The following is a 15572-nucleotide window of genomic DNA, read 5'->3' as shown; positions in this document are numbered from 1 at the left end:
TCATCCAATCCAGTATTCGTAAAAAAGCACCAAACACATCAGCATATACAGAAAGAAAATGACTAAATATTACGTTTATTGGAGTTTTGGTTGTACCAACTGTTCGTCGAACGGTTGTACAAACTGAATTGGTCGCACAAACTTGGGGGCGGAGTCAAAGTTGTACAACATGTCGGAGCGTGTGTGGGGCCCCTAATGATGACATTATGTTCGGAGAGCCACCGAAATTCTGACTGTGTTCGGCTTGCCTGATCGGATGCCATCAGTCCTGTTGGATCTAATTTTATTGGTTTGGTTTGCAATGCAAAAGATGAAATGCAAAGTAAAAAGAGGTATTCTGTAATCTCGTCTGTAATTGCGATGGACAAAACATCCAAAGAGAAAGGCGTTTCGGAAGAATTCCTGATTGATTTGTGTAGTATCAAGTTTGGTACATTCGCATCAGATATTGTATTTTATGGCTTTAGATATGGCTTTAGATATTTTATTTGGAATTAAAAAATGGATTGTTTATGCTTGGATAAAGCATATGAATTTGGTAATACAGTGAACTCTCCCTAACTCGATGTTCTGTAACTTGATATTTTCCCTTACTCGATGAAATTTAAATTTCTTTGAATCTCTTTTCTATAAAACGAAGCAGTTTTCCAACGCATTTGCACCTCGCTAACTCGATGTTGTCAGAAACATTTACATGCACGATATAATTAGAAGTTGGAAGTGAAAAGTGCGCTCAATTCAATGCCAAATTTTCAAAACGACTTATCTGGTTTTGTAAACAAAGATTCAAACGCCGATTTGATGAATATAATGGCACTCCCACGCAAACCAACACCATCAACAGGTAGCCGAAGCCTCCGCCTACGTATAGATGGTGATGGTTAGCGTGGGAGTGCCATCAGATTCGTCAAATCGACGTTTGGATCTTTATTTACAAAAGCAGATAAGTCGTTATGAAAATTAGGTATTGAATTCACTATGAACGTCTCAGAGCAACAGTTTTGTACTCATGCTGTGTCCGCCCTCATGAAACTCCGCCGAACGCTCAATTCACTATGAACGTTTCAGTGCAGCGGATTTGTACTCAAACTCATGATGTATTCTCCCTCATGGGCCTCTGGCGAGCGCTCAAGACACTATGAACGTTTCAGAGTAACAATTTTGCACTCAAATGTATGATGTGTCCGCCCTCATGGGACTACGGCGAGCGCTCAATTCACTATGGCCGTCTTAGTGCAACAGATTTAGACTCAAACTCGTGCTGCGTTCGCCCTTATGGGACCTCTGGCGCGCGTTCAATTCACTATGAACGTATCCAGGCAACAGTTTTGAACTCAAACTCAGGATGTGTCCGCTCTCATGGGACACTGCGAGCACTCAAGTCACTATGAACGTCTCAAGGCAAAAGTTATGTACTCAAATGCATGCTGTGTTCGTCCTCACGGGACTCCCGTGAGCGCTCAATCCACTATGAACGTCTCAGAGTAACAGTGTCCGCCCTCATGGGACTCCGGCAAGCGCTCAATTCACTATGAACGTCTCAGTGCAACAGATTAAGACTTAAACTCGTGCTGTGTTCGCCCTCATGGAACTCTGGAAACTCGTCTCAAAGCAACAATTTTGTAATCAAATTCATACTGTGTCTGCCTTAATGGGACTCTCGTGAGCACCAAGTTCACTATGAATGTCACAAAGTAACAGTTTTGAACTCAAACTCATGATGTGTCTCTATAAACGTCTCAGAGCAGGGTTACTGATCCCCATATAACATCAACTCTCACTCACAACTCTCAGACGCTACTCAGTAATGAATTTAGTTGTTTTTTCAAGATATTTAAAAAAACGGTTTTCGTATGGCCTAGTTGCCGAATAATGTGCAATTAATTGTTTTCCTTTGAATTTGTTCATCTCACGCGAGAGCACGATACCCAAAGAATAGAACGAAATATTTTGGGTTTCTTCTATTCGTAAACAAATGCCACTCACCAGCTATTCGCATTCGAACTTTACTCGCTCCAGGCATACGATATGCAGTCGTATTCCTCTGCGATTACATCACGAGCGATCGACAAAACGCACCGCGAGTGATGATGATTGGAGATGATGGGAAATATTGGGTAGTAGGTACTTGTGAACTGAAAGATTTTCATGAATGCATTTGCTTAGGTATCTGACGACTACATCCAAGAATAATTGCATAATGCAAAGACTGCTTTTGAGAGTTTATTAAACATTTGAAAAATAAGCGTATTAGTAAGCGTACGAAGAAAAATCCAACATGAAAACTGCATTACCACAAGCTAATGAAACATGGTGTATGTCAGTGGAAAACACTCAACGGCACAACACTAGTGTTGGCTTGACAAATGGATTGTGAGTGATTCGACTATGCGTCAAATTTGGGTATTTCGGGCTCATTCAGTAGCCGCTAAGTTCCGAAGGCCGACGGAGGTCCTTCGTAGCTTGGTTGGTTAAACCACCAGTCTAGGGTACTGAGGATCGTGGGTTCGAGTCCCATCGAAGGTAAAGTGGTTACCTCCAATAAATTTTTCCAATCAAAATCTTCCACATAATGTACATATTCACATCTGAGTTTTCACAACATTGTAAAATAAATCGTTGCTTATTAATACCATCTCGCGAAGCGATCAAAAACGCCTACAACGAAGCAGGAATCGTTAGAGGATTCTAAATCTTGTGAATCGCCTTGATCGGAACATCTTTATCCTGGAATAGTTGGAAGATCCAATGGACAACTGGATTACGATTCTAGCCTACTGACTCAGCCGCCGCTTGAAAACTTATCCGCTTATGATGACATGATCAACTTTCTGGATCAGTGGAAAATATTGTACAATATCAATGTATTTTTGAAATTTTATCTTTTTTGGGAACATAAGTCTTCTGGCCTTATTCACATTTACGTCTACTTATTGCAAATCACTTATTGGTGTAGTTGCTATAATCACGCTTGAATTCGATTTGGAAATCTGTCGAATCGATTTTATTCATCGGTTTCAAACTACCCCGTCAGCTTCGAACCTTCGATTTTAAATCCATTCAACATATGTATCGCATTCCCTTGTTCAACGGTATGATTGCATTCAATCGAGTGAACCACACACCGCTTGCCCACTGCACCGCACATACTTAGGTGGGTACCTACATTAGATTAATTCCAATGAGCTGCTGGCTGCAGCGAAGCCGGGTGACGTAGCGCTACAAACAGACTGGACCGGTAATAACGTTGTAAGCTCTGCTTACTATGAACCGAGGGAATTCTGAGGGCTTGACTGAATCGATTAGCGCTGTCACCAACCGGCACGGCGCGGCGGCGGGTGGCGGCTAGGCGCGCGGTCAGTGCCGGTATTTCTATCGTGATAATTGAGCTGAATGTTTTTAAGAATTCCTGATCTCGTGATTATCACCGCGAGCGCGATTGACGGAATATCGATGGAAGATTATTCGGGCAACCGATGCGATTAGAATCTGTTTTGTTATGACTTGAGTGATTTAAGAATTTTGTTTTTGATTAGTTACCCATGTTGTGGAATACGTCGATCGTGTTGAAGTAGGAGGTGTTTACCAGCGCCATCGGGGGAACGGAACTTCGGTGTTGTCAACTCGAGCGACCACGATTTGAAACAGACTGAATCACGGATATATTGTTCCTAGGAAACATCTTAGCTGAATTTTATGTTACCTGTTGGAATGATGTGGTGAACCGTTTCTGTAAATTACCTGAGTGTTTTATATATCGTCATTGTCTCGGTGGTAAATAAACAGAAAGGAATATCAAACATATTGACGATTGTGGGCAGATTATGTACAGGTATGCAAATACTTATACAGAATAAACAACATCGCAAATGCATACAAGAATTTATGCTTTCTTTATGGTAAGCGGTCCCCAGCACACTTGAATACACACAACACATGTTTTTGCAACTTTCAAGAAACTGGTGAAGGTGATAAAGGCGTGGCAAAATTTTATATCAACTAGGTAGAGCAGTTATTGGTTGCTACCATAATAAGGTTAATCAAGACAAACGAAATAGTACGAACAGCAAATAATACAAAATACTCCTTAGCACAAAATACTTTGTTATTGCAATACCAAAACGCATAACAAATTATTATTCGTTTAGTATTAAAATATCTAAGCATGTTATGCCTGAAGTATTTTGCATACTATTTTTTGATATTTTACCTTCTATGCACAACAAGTTCATACCAACCTCTGTTATCGAGGTCGCCGCTCCTACTCGGGATACGGTTGGGAGAAGGAAATCTATAGGCATATGGGAACTTGTATAAGTCACTCATACTTATATAAGTGAATTTCATTATTCATATATTACATGTTAGATGTGTCAATCTTCCAATGGACAAGCATCAATCATTTCAGCAGTAAATAAAATAAACAAAATTTGCCAGCCATTGTTTATGGGAAAATTGGCCTTATCATAGTTTGCGAACGATTGCAGAAATAGATACCTATCCGTACCGTTGTCTTTGCGTTCGTCTTCAAGGCGCACGTTTATAGATGAACCAATTACTACGGCCAGTGTAAGATAAGAGGACAATAGGGTTTTACTTGACAACGGGTCAACGAAATTATAAATCTTTCATCATATATACGCAAATTTGTTAAAACCTGGGCGGTACTCTTATCTTCTATTTGCAATGATAAGCCCATGGAAGTGGGTCTCATGTAATAAGATTTTAGTGAGGTGAGTATGATAAGAATAATTTTGCGGTTTGTGAAGTCATTAACCATGAGGTAACAGTTTTGACTGGAAAGCGCAATGTCATAAAGGAACTAAAGCCAACTTACTATTGTCCAACACGAGGCTTGAAGACCTCTCTTCAACGCTTGTTTGTGAATGTTTATAACCTCAAATTAGCAACTATGCACTACACGATCCAATTTGATCAATCTGCCAACACTTCTTGACTAATTTAATTGAGTAAATCCAGTTATTCTTCCAAAATGGGTAAATTTTTCGGCAGAGAGAAAGAGATAGTAGAGAAAAAGTATCCATTAATGAGTAAACGGGTTTTAGCGGGTAACCAATAAGCTGTGGTTAATTTAGTATGACATTCATTGTGAGGCGAAAAAGAAATTGAACGAATAATAGTCATTCCTTTACTTTTAAGTCACTCATTCATCATTATATTCCAGTTGAAGTTTCTGGATTGCTTCTGAAATATACAAATTATAGACTCACAATTGTGAGTTTTACATCTGCAACAGTTTCTCAATAGTTTCTTCTAGTTGACCACTTGTAGAAAGCATCAGTAAGGAAATGGCATCGCAATATTTAGTTTCCACGAGCTGAAATGTAAATTCTTGAGCGAGCACAAAAAACTACGAAACTTTTTTAACAAAATATTTTCACTGTCATTGGTTTTTGAGCCTGTGCCGGGAATACCTGCCGTCATCCTATTCAATTAAAAAAAAACACAGTAAAATCCATCTAACGGTGATGGTGCCTTTTCCCTTCACATTTTTTTTGTGTTCATTTGAGTGCATTGTAGAAGTTCTACATAAAGAACGACATTTTGCTGAACGCTATTTGGCCGAAAGGGTCAATGCTAGGCAAGCATTTGAAAAAATTAAAAATATTGAAAAAAACGTTTTTCAGAAAATCGATTTTTAAGAGAAATATATATAGAGCTCTTCTAGTGGAATGTATTCAACCGTCTAAGATGAATTAAGTACTTTTCATTTAATACCACCAATTAATTTTCGTTATCTTTTGCAGATACGTATTTCGACCACAACTGTGTGGTCGAAATACGTATCTGCAAAGATAACGATTTTAAGTGTTATTTTCAATAATTGAATAATTTTCTTTCACAGTGTATATTTTTTCACATAGTCTCAAATGATTACCTAAAATATTGCCAAAGACACCAAACCGATCGGATAAGCCATTTCCAAGCTTTATTTTTTTTAAGTGTTCAAGGTGTTTTTGCTCAGGCTTTTGTCAAAAGTTAGGCTAGAGCCAAAACGGCAAACCAATGATCACAAAGAATGTATATGCGAAATTTCAGAGAAACCAAATAATACAAAATCGAAATCTCGAAAAAAGTTATGATTTCACAGAGAAATGCTCAATATGGAAAAATTGTAGAAACTAATCAACATAAATCGTCCGTCTACAAGAAGTAAGCATGGAGCAGAGGTAAGGTGAATGACTCTTCCTAAAAGATATTTTAGTTACGAGATAAAGATTGTCGCTGTCGTCGCTGTCCGGAACATCTTTTGCTGGCGAGGATAGGGGATCTAAATGTCAATGAAGGAAAAATAAATACGATTTGACAGTTTGATACCACACATGTTTCGGACAGCAGATCAAAGGGAACCGAAGTGACAATCTTCATGTAGTAACTAAAATATCTTTTCTCTTACTCCTCTGTAACTAGTTCGATTCTGCTTCTGTCATATTTTCCTCTTTTGTTGATGTCATCGTAGTACCGATGAAGTAGTTTCGTAGCATTTTTGAAAGTAAAAACAATCATAAATATTGTTGTTTTCTGATGTGATATTTGACAGTGACAACTGAAAAGCATGTTGACACAAATATATCCGAGAGTTGAATCAGCTATCGCGTATGGTTGATTCAACCCTATTTGTTATTAATAAATCAATGCAAAAATATTGTTGATTTGAAGCAGAATTAGGTTGATTATTCAACATTTTTTTCTCCGTGAGGGAAATGTTTTGTATTGTCTATAAAAAAAATCTTCAGAAATTCCACGGGAAATTAAAAAAACGGGAAGGTTCGTTTAGCCGGAAATCATTCTACGGGAAGTCATTTGGCCGTATAACGAAATGGTTATTAGATCGAAAATGGTTTGGCCGAAAATTTCATTATTCCAAAGCGACATACGGTCAAACTGGTCCGTTTGCCCTAACGGATCGTTTGACTGAATTGGTCATTTGGCCGAATGGGTCATCAAGCCAAATATGCGTTTTGTCGAAATGGTCGCAATGGTCAAATGTCCACCCGACATTTTGGCCAAATGACGTTTATAGCCAAATGGCATTTCTGCCAAACGACCATCATTCGGCAGAAAGCCATTTGTTCGAATACCTCTTGGCCAAATGACTCGTTAGCCAAAGGTTATTAACTGCGAGGTTTCAAGGCCAGGTTACCATTTTTGCATTGGTATATCATGAGGCTAGCACGATGATACTTTTATGCCCAGGGAAGTCGATACAATTTCCCATCCGAAAATTACCTAGACCGGCACCAGGAATCGAACCCAGCCACCCTCAGCATGGTCTTGCTTTGGTCGAAAATGGTTTGACCGTAAATGTCCTTTGACCAAATGCGACATACTGCCGAAAGAGACATTCAGTCGACCTGGCCGTTTACCCCTACAGGTTATGTGGACGTAATTGTCGTAGTAATGGTCGTTTGGCAGAAAGCGCCAAAATATCCTTTCTGCGACGCAATCATTTCGATCAAAAGGCATTTTCTGTCAAATGATATATTCTTGGACCCCTCCCCCTAAAATGGTGGCGCGCTGATGAAAAAATGTCAACGTGGCAAAAACTGTCGGCGGCGCACACCTCAATTTTGAATGTATAACCTCAAATTAGTAACTATGCACTACATGAGCCAATTTGATCAATCAGCCTACACTTCTTGACGATTTGCGTACCGTAACCAATTAGCTTTGTTTCATTTAGTATGACATTTATAGTCAGATGGATTAAATTGTAAATTGTAAATTGAACAAACGAAAGTCATACCTTTACTTTCATTCCACTGGGTATTAGCAGTTGAAGTTTTTGGATGGTTTCTAAAATAAACAAATGGGTCGAATAGCACGTTAGGCCGAAAGTCATCTAACCGAATTCCATATGACCGGATGTTAGGCCGAAAATATCATTAGGATAAAATCGACATAAGGCCGAACTAATCATTTGACCCAAATGGTCGTTGGACCGGAAATGTTTTTGGTCAAATTGGCTAAATAGGCCATTTGGCTGAAAACTCGTTTTGATGAATAGGTATAAAATACAGTTTGGCAGAAAAAAAGGCAAACAAAATGTCGTTTGTACGAATAGGTCATATGGTCAAAAATGTCATTTGGTCGAACGGATCATACCACCGTAAATGTCGTTTGTTAAACGGGTCAAAGCCTTGTCGTTTGGCTGAGAAAAAGTGAATATGAAAAGTGTAAAGTGATTATTGATAACTAAGATGTAAAAATTATGAAATGAGATTTGAGAAATAAGAAGTAAGAAGTGAGAAAGTGGGAAAGTGGTAAAATCAATCAGAATGCATCCCGCTTGTGTTTTTCTTGCTGAATCGCATCGTTTCTCTCATTTGCCAGAATCATCTCGCTCCAAATAAGTGATAAACTTCTCTCTGTATGTATATTTCAGCCTAATGACAATTGAACTGAACGAAGGCTTTTCTAATTACTATTTAGAATGTAAAATACTATTAAAAAGCGTTCACAAAACAGAAAATGGTTATTTGCAAATCCGGTAAGTTGTCAAAAATCGGTTTCATCGATTCAATTCTGCAAATTTCATGTGTTTAAATTTAGTAGGGGAGGAGGTTTGGTTGTGGGCACCCTTTTGTATTTTGTCCATAACTTTGGTTCTAGTTGGTATTATGTCTATATTTTTATACCAATCGAAAGCTAGACGAACAAGCTTACTGCTAGAGAAGAAAGGCCGATACAAATATTAAATTTATTTTATGTCCGACAGCTCTTGGAAGGTCCCCCCTCGTACCTTCCATAAAAATAAATAACAAGGAAACGAAAAAAGTCCAAAATGCAATTATTCCAAGGAAAATTTTTAATTTTAATGGAAAATGATACCAAAGAATGCTTAGAAAGCAAAAGAATATGAATATTTGTAACATATTTATCCAGTAGTGAATTTAGCACAAACTTTATTAAATTGAAAAAATTCTGGAAATTGTTTCCGTAGATTTTTTCTTTTTGAGTAAGTGCTGTTTTTGCTGAAGGAGTCTTAACTGTTGAATCAATAACACCATGAAACTTAAACTGGTTGAATCGATAGGGGCAATGGTCAGATGTAAATTTAAAATTTCAGATGTGTTGTCTGAATATGGCTGTTTTATTAAGTTCTTGCATAGGTTTGGAATTGCAGACCTCCCGTGCTATACGCAATATATAGGTGAAGTCTGAAGTAGAACCGGTGCAGCACGTGATATCAACATGCCCACGTTCCTAAAATTATTCTCGTCATAGATACGACCTCGGATAAACCCTTAGAGAGGATGCATTGGACGCTAAACTCACCCATGCAAGAAACATGCGCGGATGAGCTGCGGATGTTTATGTATAGTCGTAAGGAGGTAATTTCGGCTTAAGCACGGCAAAAGCTGCTTGGGCGCTTCCCAACCCTCACACGATCTGAGATGTCTTCTCAGGTGTCTGGTTGCAGATTTTCGTTTACCTTACTCCAAAGCAAAGGTACGATACACTGAAAACAACCTTGCCTTCTAAGTTGCCATAGTTTTATGAAAAATAAAACATTCTTTCAAGCAAGTTCTGAAATAAATCTGTAATATAACTTTGTAAAAATAGTTAATCAAAGTTACACAATACATAGGTTATACGGCACTGGGATTGGTTTCCTTCTCAGCACCCACGTACATGTACATTAAGTTGGATCCAAAGTTGGGATCCGAGTTGTAAAACGTAGACATCGGTTGATGAATACTCTGCTAATACACACCAAGTCTCACTGGCGTATAACATCACAAATTTCACGTTAGAGTTGAGTATTCAAGGTTTGAGGCATTTCCTGAACCGATTGGATCTCCATGTTCTATGAAGATCGTGGCCCTCAGCCGCCCCATGTTGGCTGGTTTTGGTTTTCGACCTTCTGCACTGTTTTCCCGGCTACCGTAGAGTTAAACTTGTTAACATTCGACATTTTGGTGTTGTTGACGTTGATGAGTGGGAGCGTACGACCAAGGCATTCAGTTCACTCTACATGGTAGAGCGCTGTTGCGTTGGTAAAGCAGTATCATCATCTGGGTCTAGGTCGTTCGATTGCTCTATGGTGGAGGGTTGCTTGAGCGGTCCATGATTTCGTCGATTACGATGGGCAACAGTAACAGAGATATAATACATCCATCTTGCCTCACTCTAGCGATTCCATTGTGCAGCACTCGGGATTTTGTTTAAACCTCTCTTGCTTCTAGAGACGCCCCACAGTTTTTCATGATTCAGACGATTGAAGGCTTTTCCATGGTCAATCTGCACAAGATAGAGGGACTCTTGAAATTCATTGACCTGCTTCTGGATGATGCAAAGCACGACAGTATGGTTGATTCTCACATGATCATTCGGGGTGGTACCATGTGTAAAATTGTCAACCTTTCCCTATATTCGAATAAGGATAAGTCATCAAAACCTTAAGAAGTTGTTCTAAGTGATTCTAAGAGCAAACGTTTCAGCTGACCAGTTAGATCGGGAGTGACTGACATTTCGCGTCTTTCTCTGGCTCCCACGAATTTGTCCTTGCTCCAATCAGGCTCCAATACCGGTTGATGCGGCTTTCCTCCCATCCGTCGACCGGGGAATCCACCCGCGCTCGCTTCTCCCGTATGCAGTTCACAGCGTTAGACTTCCTTCTCTAGAGCCGCTTTTAGTTAACAAGACTTGTATTTGGCACCTCTGGGAATGGATCAGCTGAAAATGGAGACGTGAGTCCGTAATAAACGCAGCGCTGACAACGCGATTGACTGTCATCTTCTAATTCTCGAGATCCGTTCGTTGAATAACTTGGAACTCGGGTAGTGAATGATCTGGAAGGTGACAGAGAGAAGTGGGCGACGAGGAATGCTTGGGTGAGCTCAGCAAACACTCAGCAAAAAGTATGGATTACAGATATAACACGATGGAACATTGAGGAGCGAGCGTAGAGAAGCAAATGCAAAGGAACAGGAAGAATCAGAGGAGGAAATGCACTCAGAGTATTCGAGAGACGGGTGCTTAGGACCATCTCTGGCGGTGTGTAAGAAGACGGTGTGTGGCGGCGAAGAATGAACCACGAGCTCGCCCAGCTCTACGGCGAACCCAGTATCCAGAAGGTAACTAAAGCCGGACGGGTACGATGGGCAGGGCATGTTGCAAGGATTCCGGACAGCAACCCTGCAAAGATGGTGTTCGCTTCCGATCCGGCAGGTACGAGACGACGTGGAGCGCAGCGAGCGAGATGGGCAGACCAGGTGCAGAACGACTTGGCGAGCGTGAGGCGCATTCGAGGATGGAGAGATGCGGCCTCGAACAGTGTATTTTGGCGACAAATTGTTTATTCAGTGTTGTCTGTTTAGATGTAAACTAAATACATGAATGAATACGGAAGGGATTTCTGTTGTCTGAATCACGAAAATCTGTGCGGCACCCAGGGATGCAAGGGATTTTCAAATAGGGTCGCAGCTTTGTCTGATCCCATTCGGATAGCCGCTGATGTGATGCAAGGATGCATTTCATCTTCCCTGTTACTTATCAGCGTAATCGATAAGATCTTGGTAGGCGCGATTGACTGTGTACCATACCTTGAGCTGCTTGCTGTAGCCGGACGATCGGAGGATATCAATACCTTGACTCTCTGATATTATCAGATGGGGAAATTAAGATCTACATGGAAGTACGAGCCAGAAAGGCTGGGGCTACCTTCCAAGTTTTCGAAATATTTGGAGGCCCAACCGGATTGTTCCACACACCAAAATTCGAATGTACTAATCTATTGAGAAACGTGTGGTGTATAGTCAAAGACAGCGCAGATGATGTCCAAAATTTATAATTCGGACGGCCTTACAGCTGGATATCGTGTTCCGAGCAAATTCGAAAACGTGGATGGAAATGGGTCGAGAGTCCCCTTAATATTAGTGACCTGATACGTTAATATAGTATGTATGCCGATACCGATATATGATCATATTCTAATTCATATTCATATTCTAATAGCATTTTTGGACATTTCAGTTTTGTGGTTCGATTGTGGGCACCCTTGGGAATCCGGCTAATAGGAAAGAATAACAAATGAAATCCACCCAGTTTCAAAGAAAAAGAGTATTAGTTTTAATTGTCATGAAATAATAAAAAACCTAGATTAATCCACCTAGCAGTGACGATGCCTTTCTCATGCATTGAAGAAAGTAGCGAAAACAACCACTTAAGAAAGGTCAAAAATAGAAACTTTAGGAAGTTGGATTTAACTTTTTCCATCAATTTACATATATTGCATTCATTTATATACATCGCAGGACAAAAAAATATATTTTTTTAATATCACTTTTTTTTCTTCTTAATGATGGGTCCCCATAAAAATAAATTATAATTTGTCAACAACTTCAGAAGGCAATGTCTAAAAGGTCCTATTTTAAATGGCAAACAATAAGACTGAATTCTCCGTCGAATGCAACTTGTTGCATGTTAATCGGCCAACGCGTAGTTCCAAAAACTGCATATAGAATGGTTAGATTTGCCTAAAAAATAAATAAATAATAGAACTTATTATTCCAATAAATTATGACTGATTAATCCGAAGGAAATGCATAAAAACAGCATACAAATAAGTTTATTTATATGCTTGTTTGCAAACTCAGTGATATTGAACGATTTTTCAATAAAAAGAGGGTGCCCATAACCGAACCAATAAAGGTGCTTACCACTGAATTTAGCAGCATTTCAGGAAATTGATGAAAAAATTTCGAGCTGAAATTGTGATGGCAATCGTTATTAAACCACAAAAAAAACTAAATTTACCGTATGAATACGCATTAGAACTCACTTTTTTAATTCAATCACACCATTCTATGATACTTTGAAAAAGGTCAAACAAAATTTTCGTGTTGATTTTTATGTAGTAAAAAAATATTTGTTCATACTTCAAAGTAGAGGTCTATCTAGTTTGGTATTCTGCACAAAACATCGTGTTTCGATAGCAAATGAATGACAGATGTTAGAAAAAAAGTATCTGCTTTCTGTCAAAAGATACGCAGGGGTGCCCACAACTTATTTTACTTATCCCATATTCTTTGTCATATTAAACGAGCAGAGAGATTTTTTGTTATTCACTTCTTACGTGGTGTACCGTAAGAAGTGACTAGTGAAACATGGTAAGTAGGCTTCTTTTTCCTCAGGATGTGAAGAGGTAAGATATGGAGCAGAACGATCGCGTGAACTCCCAAAATATTGTGTTCTGCATAGTGCGGTCAGTAATAAAGTTAATCAGTGCGCGTTTTTTCATGTTACGAACAGTAGAACGATCGCGCGCGTTTGGAACAAATAAATCTTTCGGAATAAATAAATAAATAGTCGCTTACCAATATCCCTTTCCCGTGGCACTCACGGAGATGCAGAGGACTCCTCGGTCTCTTGTAGCAATGAGTGTTGGACTGATTTTCCTTCCCTAATCCTAAATTGACTGTGCGGACGTGGCCAGCATGCTGGTGAGCTGTGCAAATTTGTTCTTTCTCGGTCAATCACGACTAGCAATTACTATGTGTACAGTCAATCAAGCTAAGCTAAGTAGGTAAGGTAAGGTAAGAAATGAGATGGGAAAGCAGTGAATCTGAAAAAAATATACAGGCTCACTTCTTTTGTTTCTCACTTCTCTATTCTTATTTCTAACTTCCCATTTCTCTAATTCTCAACTTTTTTACGGGTTCGTCATTTTTCATATTCTGTTAATCAGTGTTTGGATAAATTACCCTTCGGCAACAATATTCATATTATTAGAGTTTCAGTCATGTTCACAAAACGGAAATCGACCATCTAGAATCCCATCTTTGGACAAATATTTTCTGATTAAAAATCTGTTTAAAACAATCTGTTCGGTATATCGAACAAAGAGGGAGTGATGGTAATGTCAGATATGGGAATCCGCCTCTTCCGTTCTGATTCGTGACTCAGTGATAAGTGGATCTCAAAACATTAACCAATTCAGACTGTTTACCAGCATCTAATTAACTTTCCTAATCGATGTGTGAATCTGTAGCTCACGTCAATATCTAATTACGAGCGGATAGAAAATGACTCATTCGTTACAACAATGACTAAAAGCAATATTAGCAAGTCACAAAAATGGTAAGGGGTAAAATCCTAGATTGTTTTTTGGGATGCCTGCTTCCATGTATTTTTAACATTAAAAACTTACATCTGCTTCTTAAACAAAATAAATGAAATTGAGCGGAAAGATATCCTGACCTGACCATGCCCCTTTGACAGCTGGGGAAGAGATTTAGCAAGAACTGAGAGATTTTTAATTTCAAATGGTCAAATGAAGATGCAACGGGCTTATAGAAGATACTGCTTTGTTTTGGAATAATAAATTCTGAAAGAATTGAATGAATTTAAACAATCAACGATGTCCACTAAGTCAATAAAGAGACCAAATTTATTCAGATTTCAGAGATAAGTTGGAATACTAACATTATTCCAGCGGAATTATTCACAACATGCTGATGCTCTTTGATGACGATATTAATTATAATAATCACAAAAAGTTCGGTAAAATTTCAATTAGTCAAGGAAGTAAGATAAACCAAGATGAACCGATGCGTTAATTTCGCAAGACATCTCCCAAGGCGTATACAAATTTTTTGTTGCTCATTGTTAAAGTTTCTAACACTTTTTTTACCTGAGCCTAAATTTAATGATATACATGAGAAAAAACTTTTAAATGCTTAACATTCGTTTGAACAATTTTGCAAGCCAATTTAATTTGTGATTATTAGCTTATATAGCCGACTCTCAACTGCATTTTTACTCAGTTATTGAATGAGAGCTCCCGATGACAGCCAATGCATGAATGTGTATATTGCATATGAATGTAATTGTAACCAAATGTTTCCAACCCGAAGCATCGCCTCAATTGGAAGGGGGAATCGAACCCACTGCTACAGGATTGGTGATCCAGTGCTTTCACCGATTAGATTATGTCTTCTTAACCATTGTATAATTATAATCTATAAAGTGGAACCATATTATCATTTCATCTATTACCCAACTAACCAAAAGTTCCTTTAAAAGTACGTTTTCCGCTTATTCAGCTCTGTCTAGTTAATTAAGCGAAAAACGTACTTTTAAAGGAACTTTTAGTTACTTGGGTAGTTATCGTTGCTTTTCAATTCTATTCACAATAAATCTGACCTTGTGATAAAAAATGTCAAAAAAGAAAAATAAATCAGATTAGCACCGAATGATGATCGAAGCATTGTGAATCAAAGTTCAGTTATTTCAATCAATGTGCACTTTTCTATTGACAGTTACAGCTGATTTTGCCTGGCTGGTCTTGAAAATATTTGAACGATATCGAGCATGCGGATGACGAAGGTCAGCTAAACATTTGTTGATGCTAAGTAATCAATAATTTGTTATCTGAAGCTCGGTTCAAATTTTCAAACCGAGATTTGCATAGACAAGGTTGGTGAATAAAGCTAAATGTATTGATTATTGTTCGATAACAAGTAGGAACACATCGCAAATGTGTGATTCGTGTTTTATTTATTATTAAAACAAAGTTAATGTTCGCATTATCCAGTTGATTGCCT

The 15572-nt window shown here is 38.6% G+C and overlaps 1 protein-coding gene across 5 annotated transcripts in view; it reads right to left on the bottom strand.

The window, feature by feature from the left end:
• Positions 1 to 15572, bottom strand: part of LOC134212800 (uncharacterized) — a 178103-nt gene that overhangs the window by 22110 nt on the left and 140421 nt on the right. The window contains exon 1 of one of the 5 annotated variants that reach the window (XM_062690972.1): positions 3541 to 3664. The exons of the other annotated variants lie outside the window; for them this stretch is intronic. Coding sequence (XP_062546956.1) covers positions 3541 to 3595 — 55 coding nt within the window. The 5' untranslated portion in view covers positions 3596 to 3664. Of the gene's footprint in view, positions 1 to 3540; positions 3665 to 15572 lie in introns of those variants that run through there. 5 annotated transcript variants of the gene reach the window in all.

Source organism: Armigeres subalbatus, chromosome 2, assembly GCF_024139115.2.
Source record: "Armigeres subalbatus isolate Guangzhou_Male chromosome 2, GZ_Asu_2, whole genome shotgun sequence".
Classification (NCBI taxonomy): Eukaryota; Metazoa; Arthropoda; class Insecta; order Diptera; family Culicidae; genus Armigeres; species Armigeres subalbatus.
This window is presented reverse-complemented; position numbering and strand designations above follow the sequence as displayed.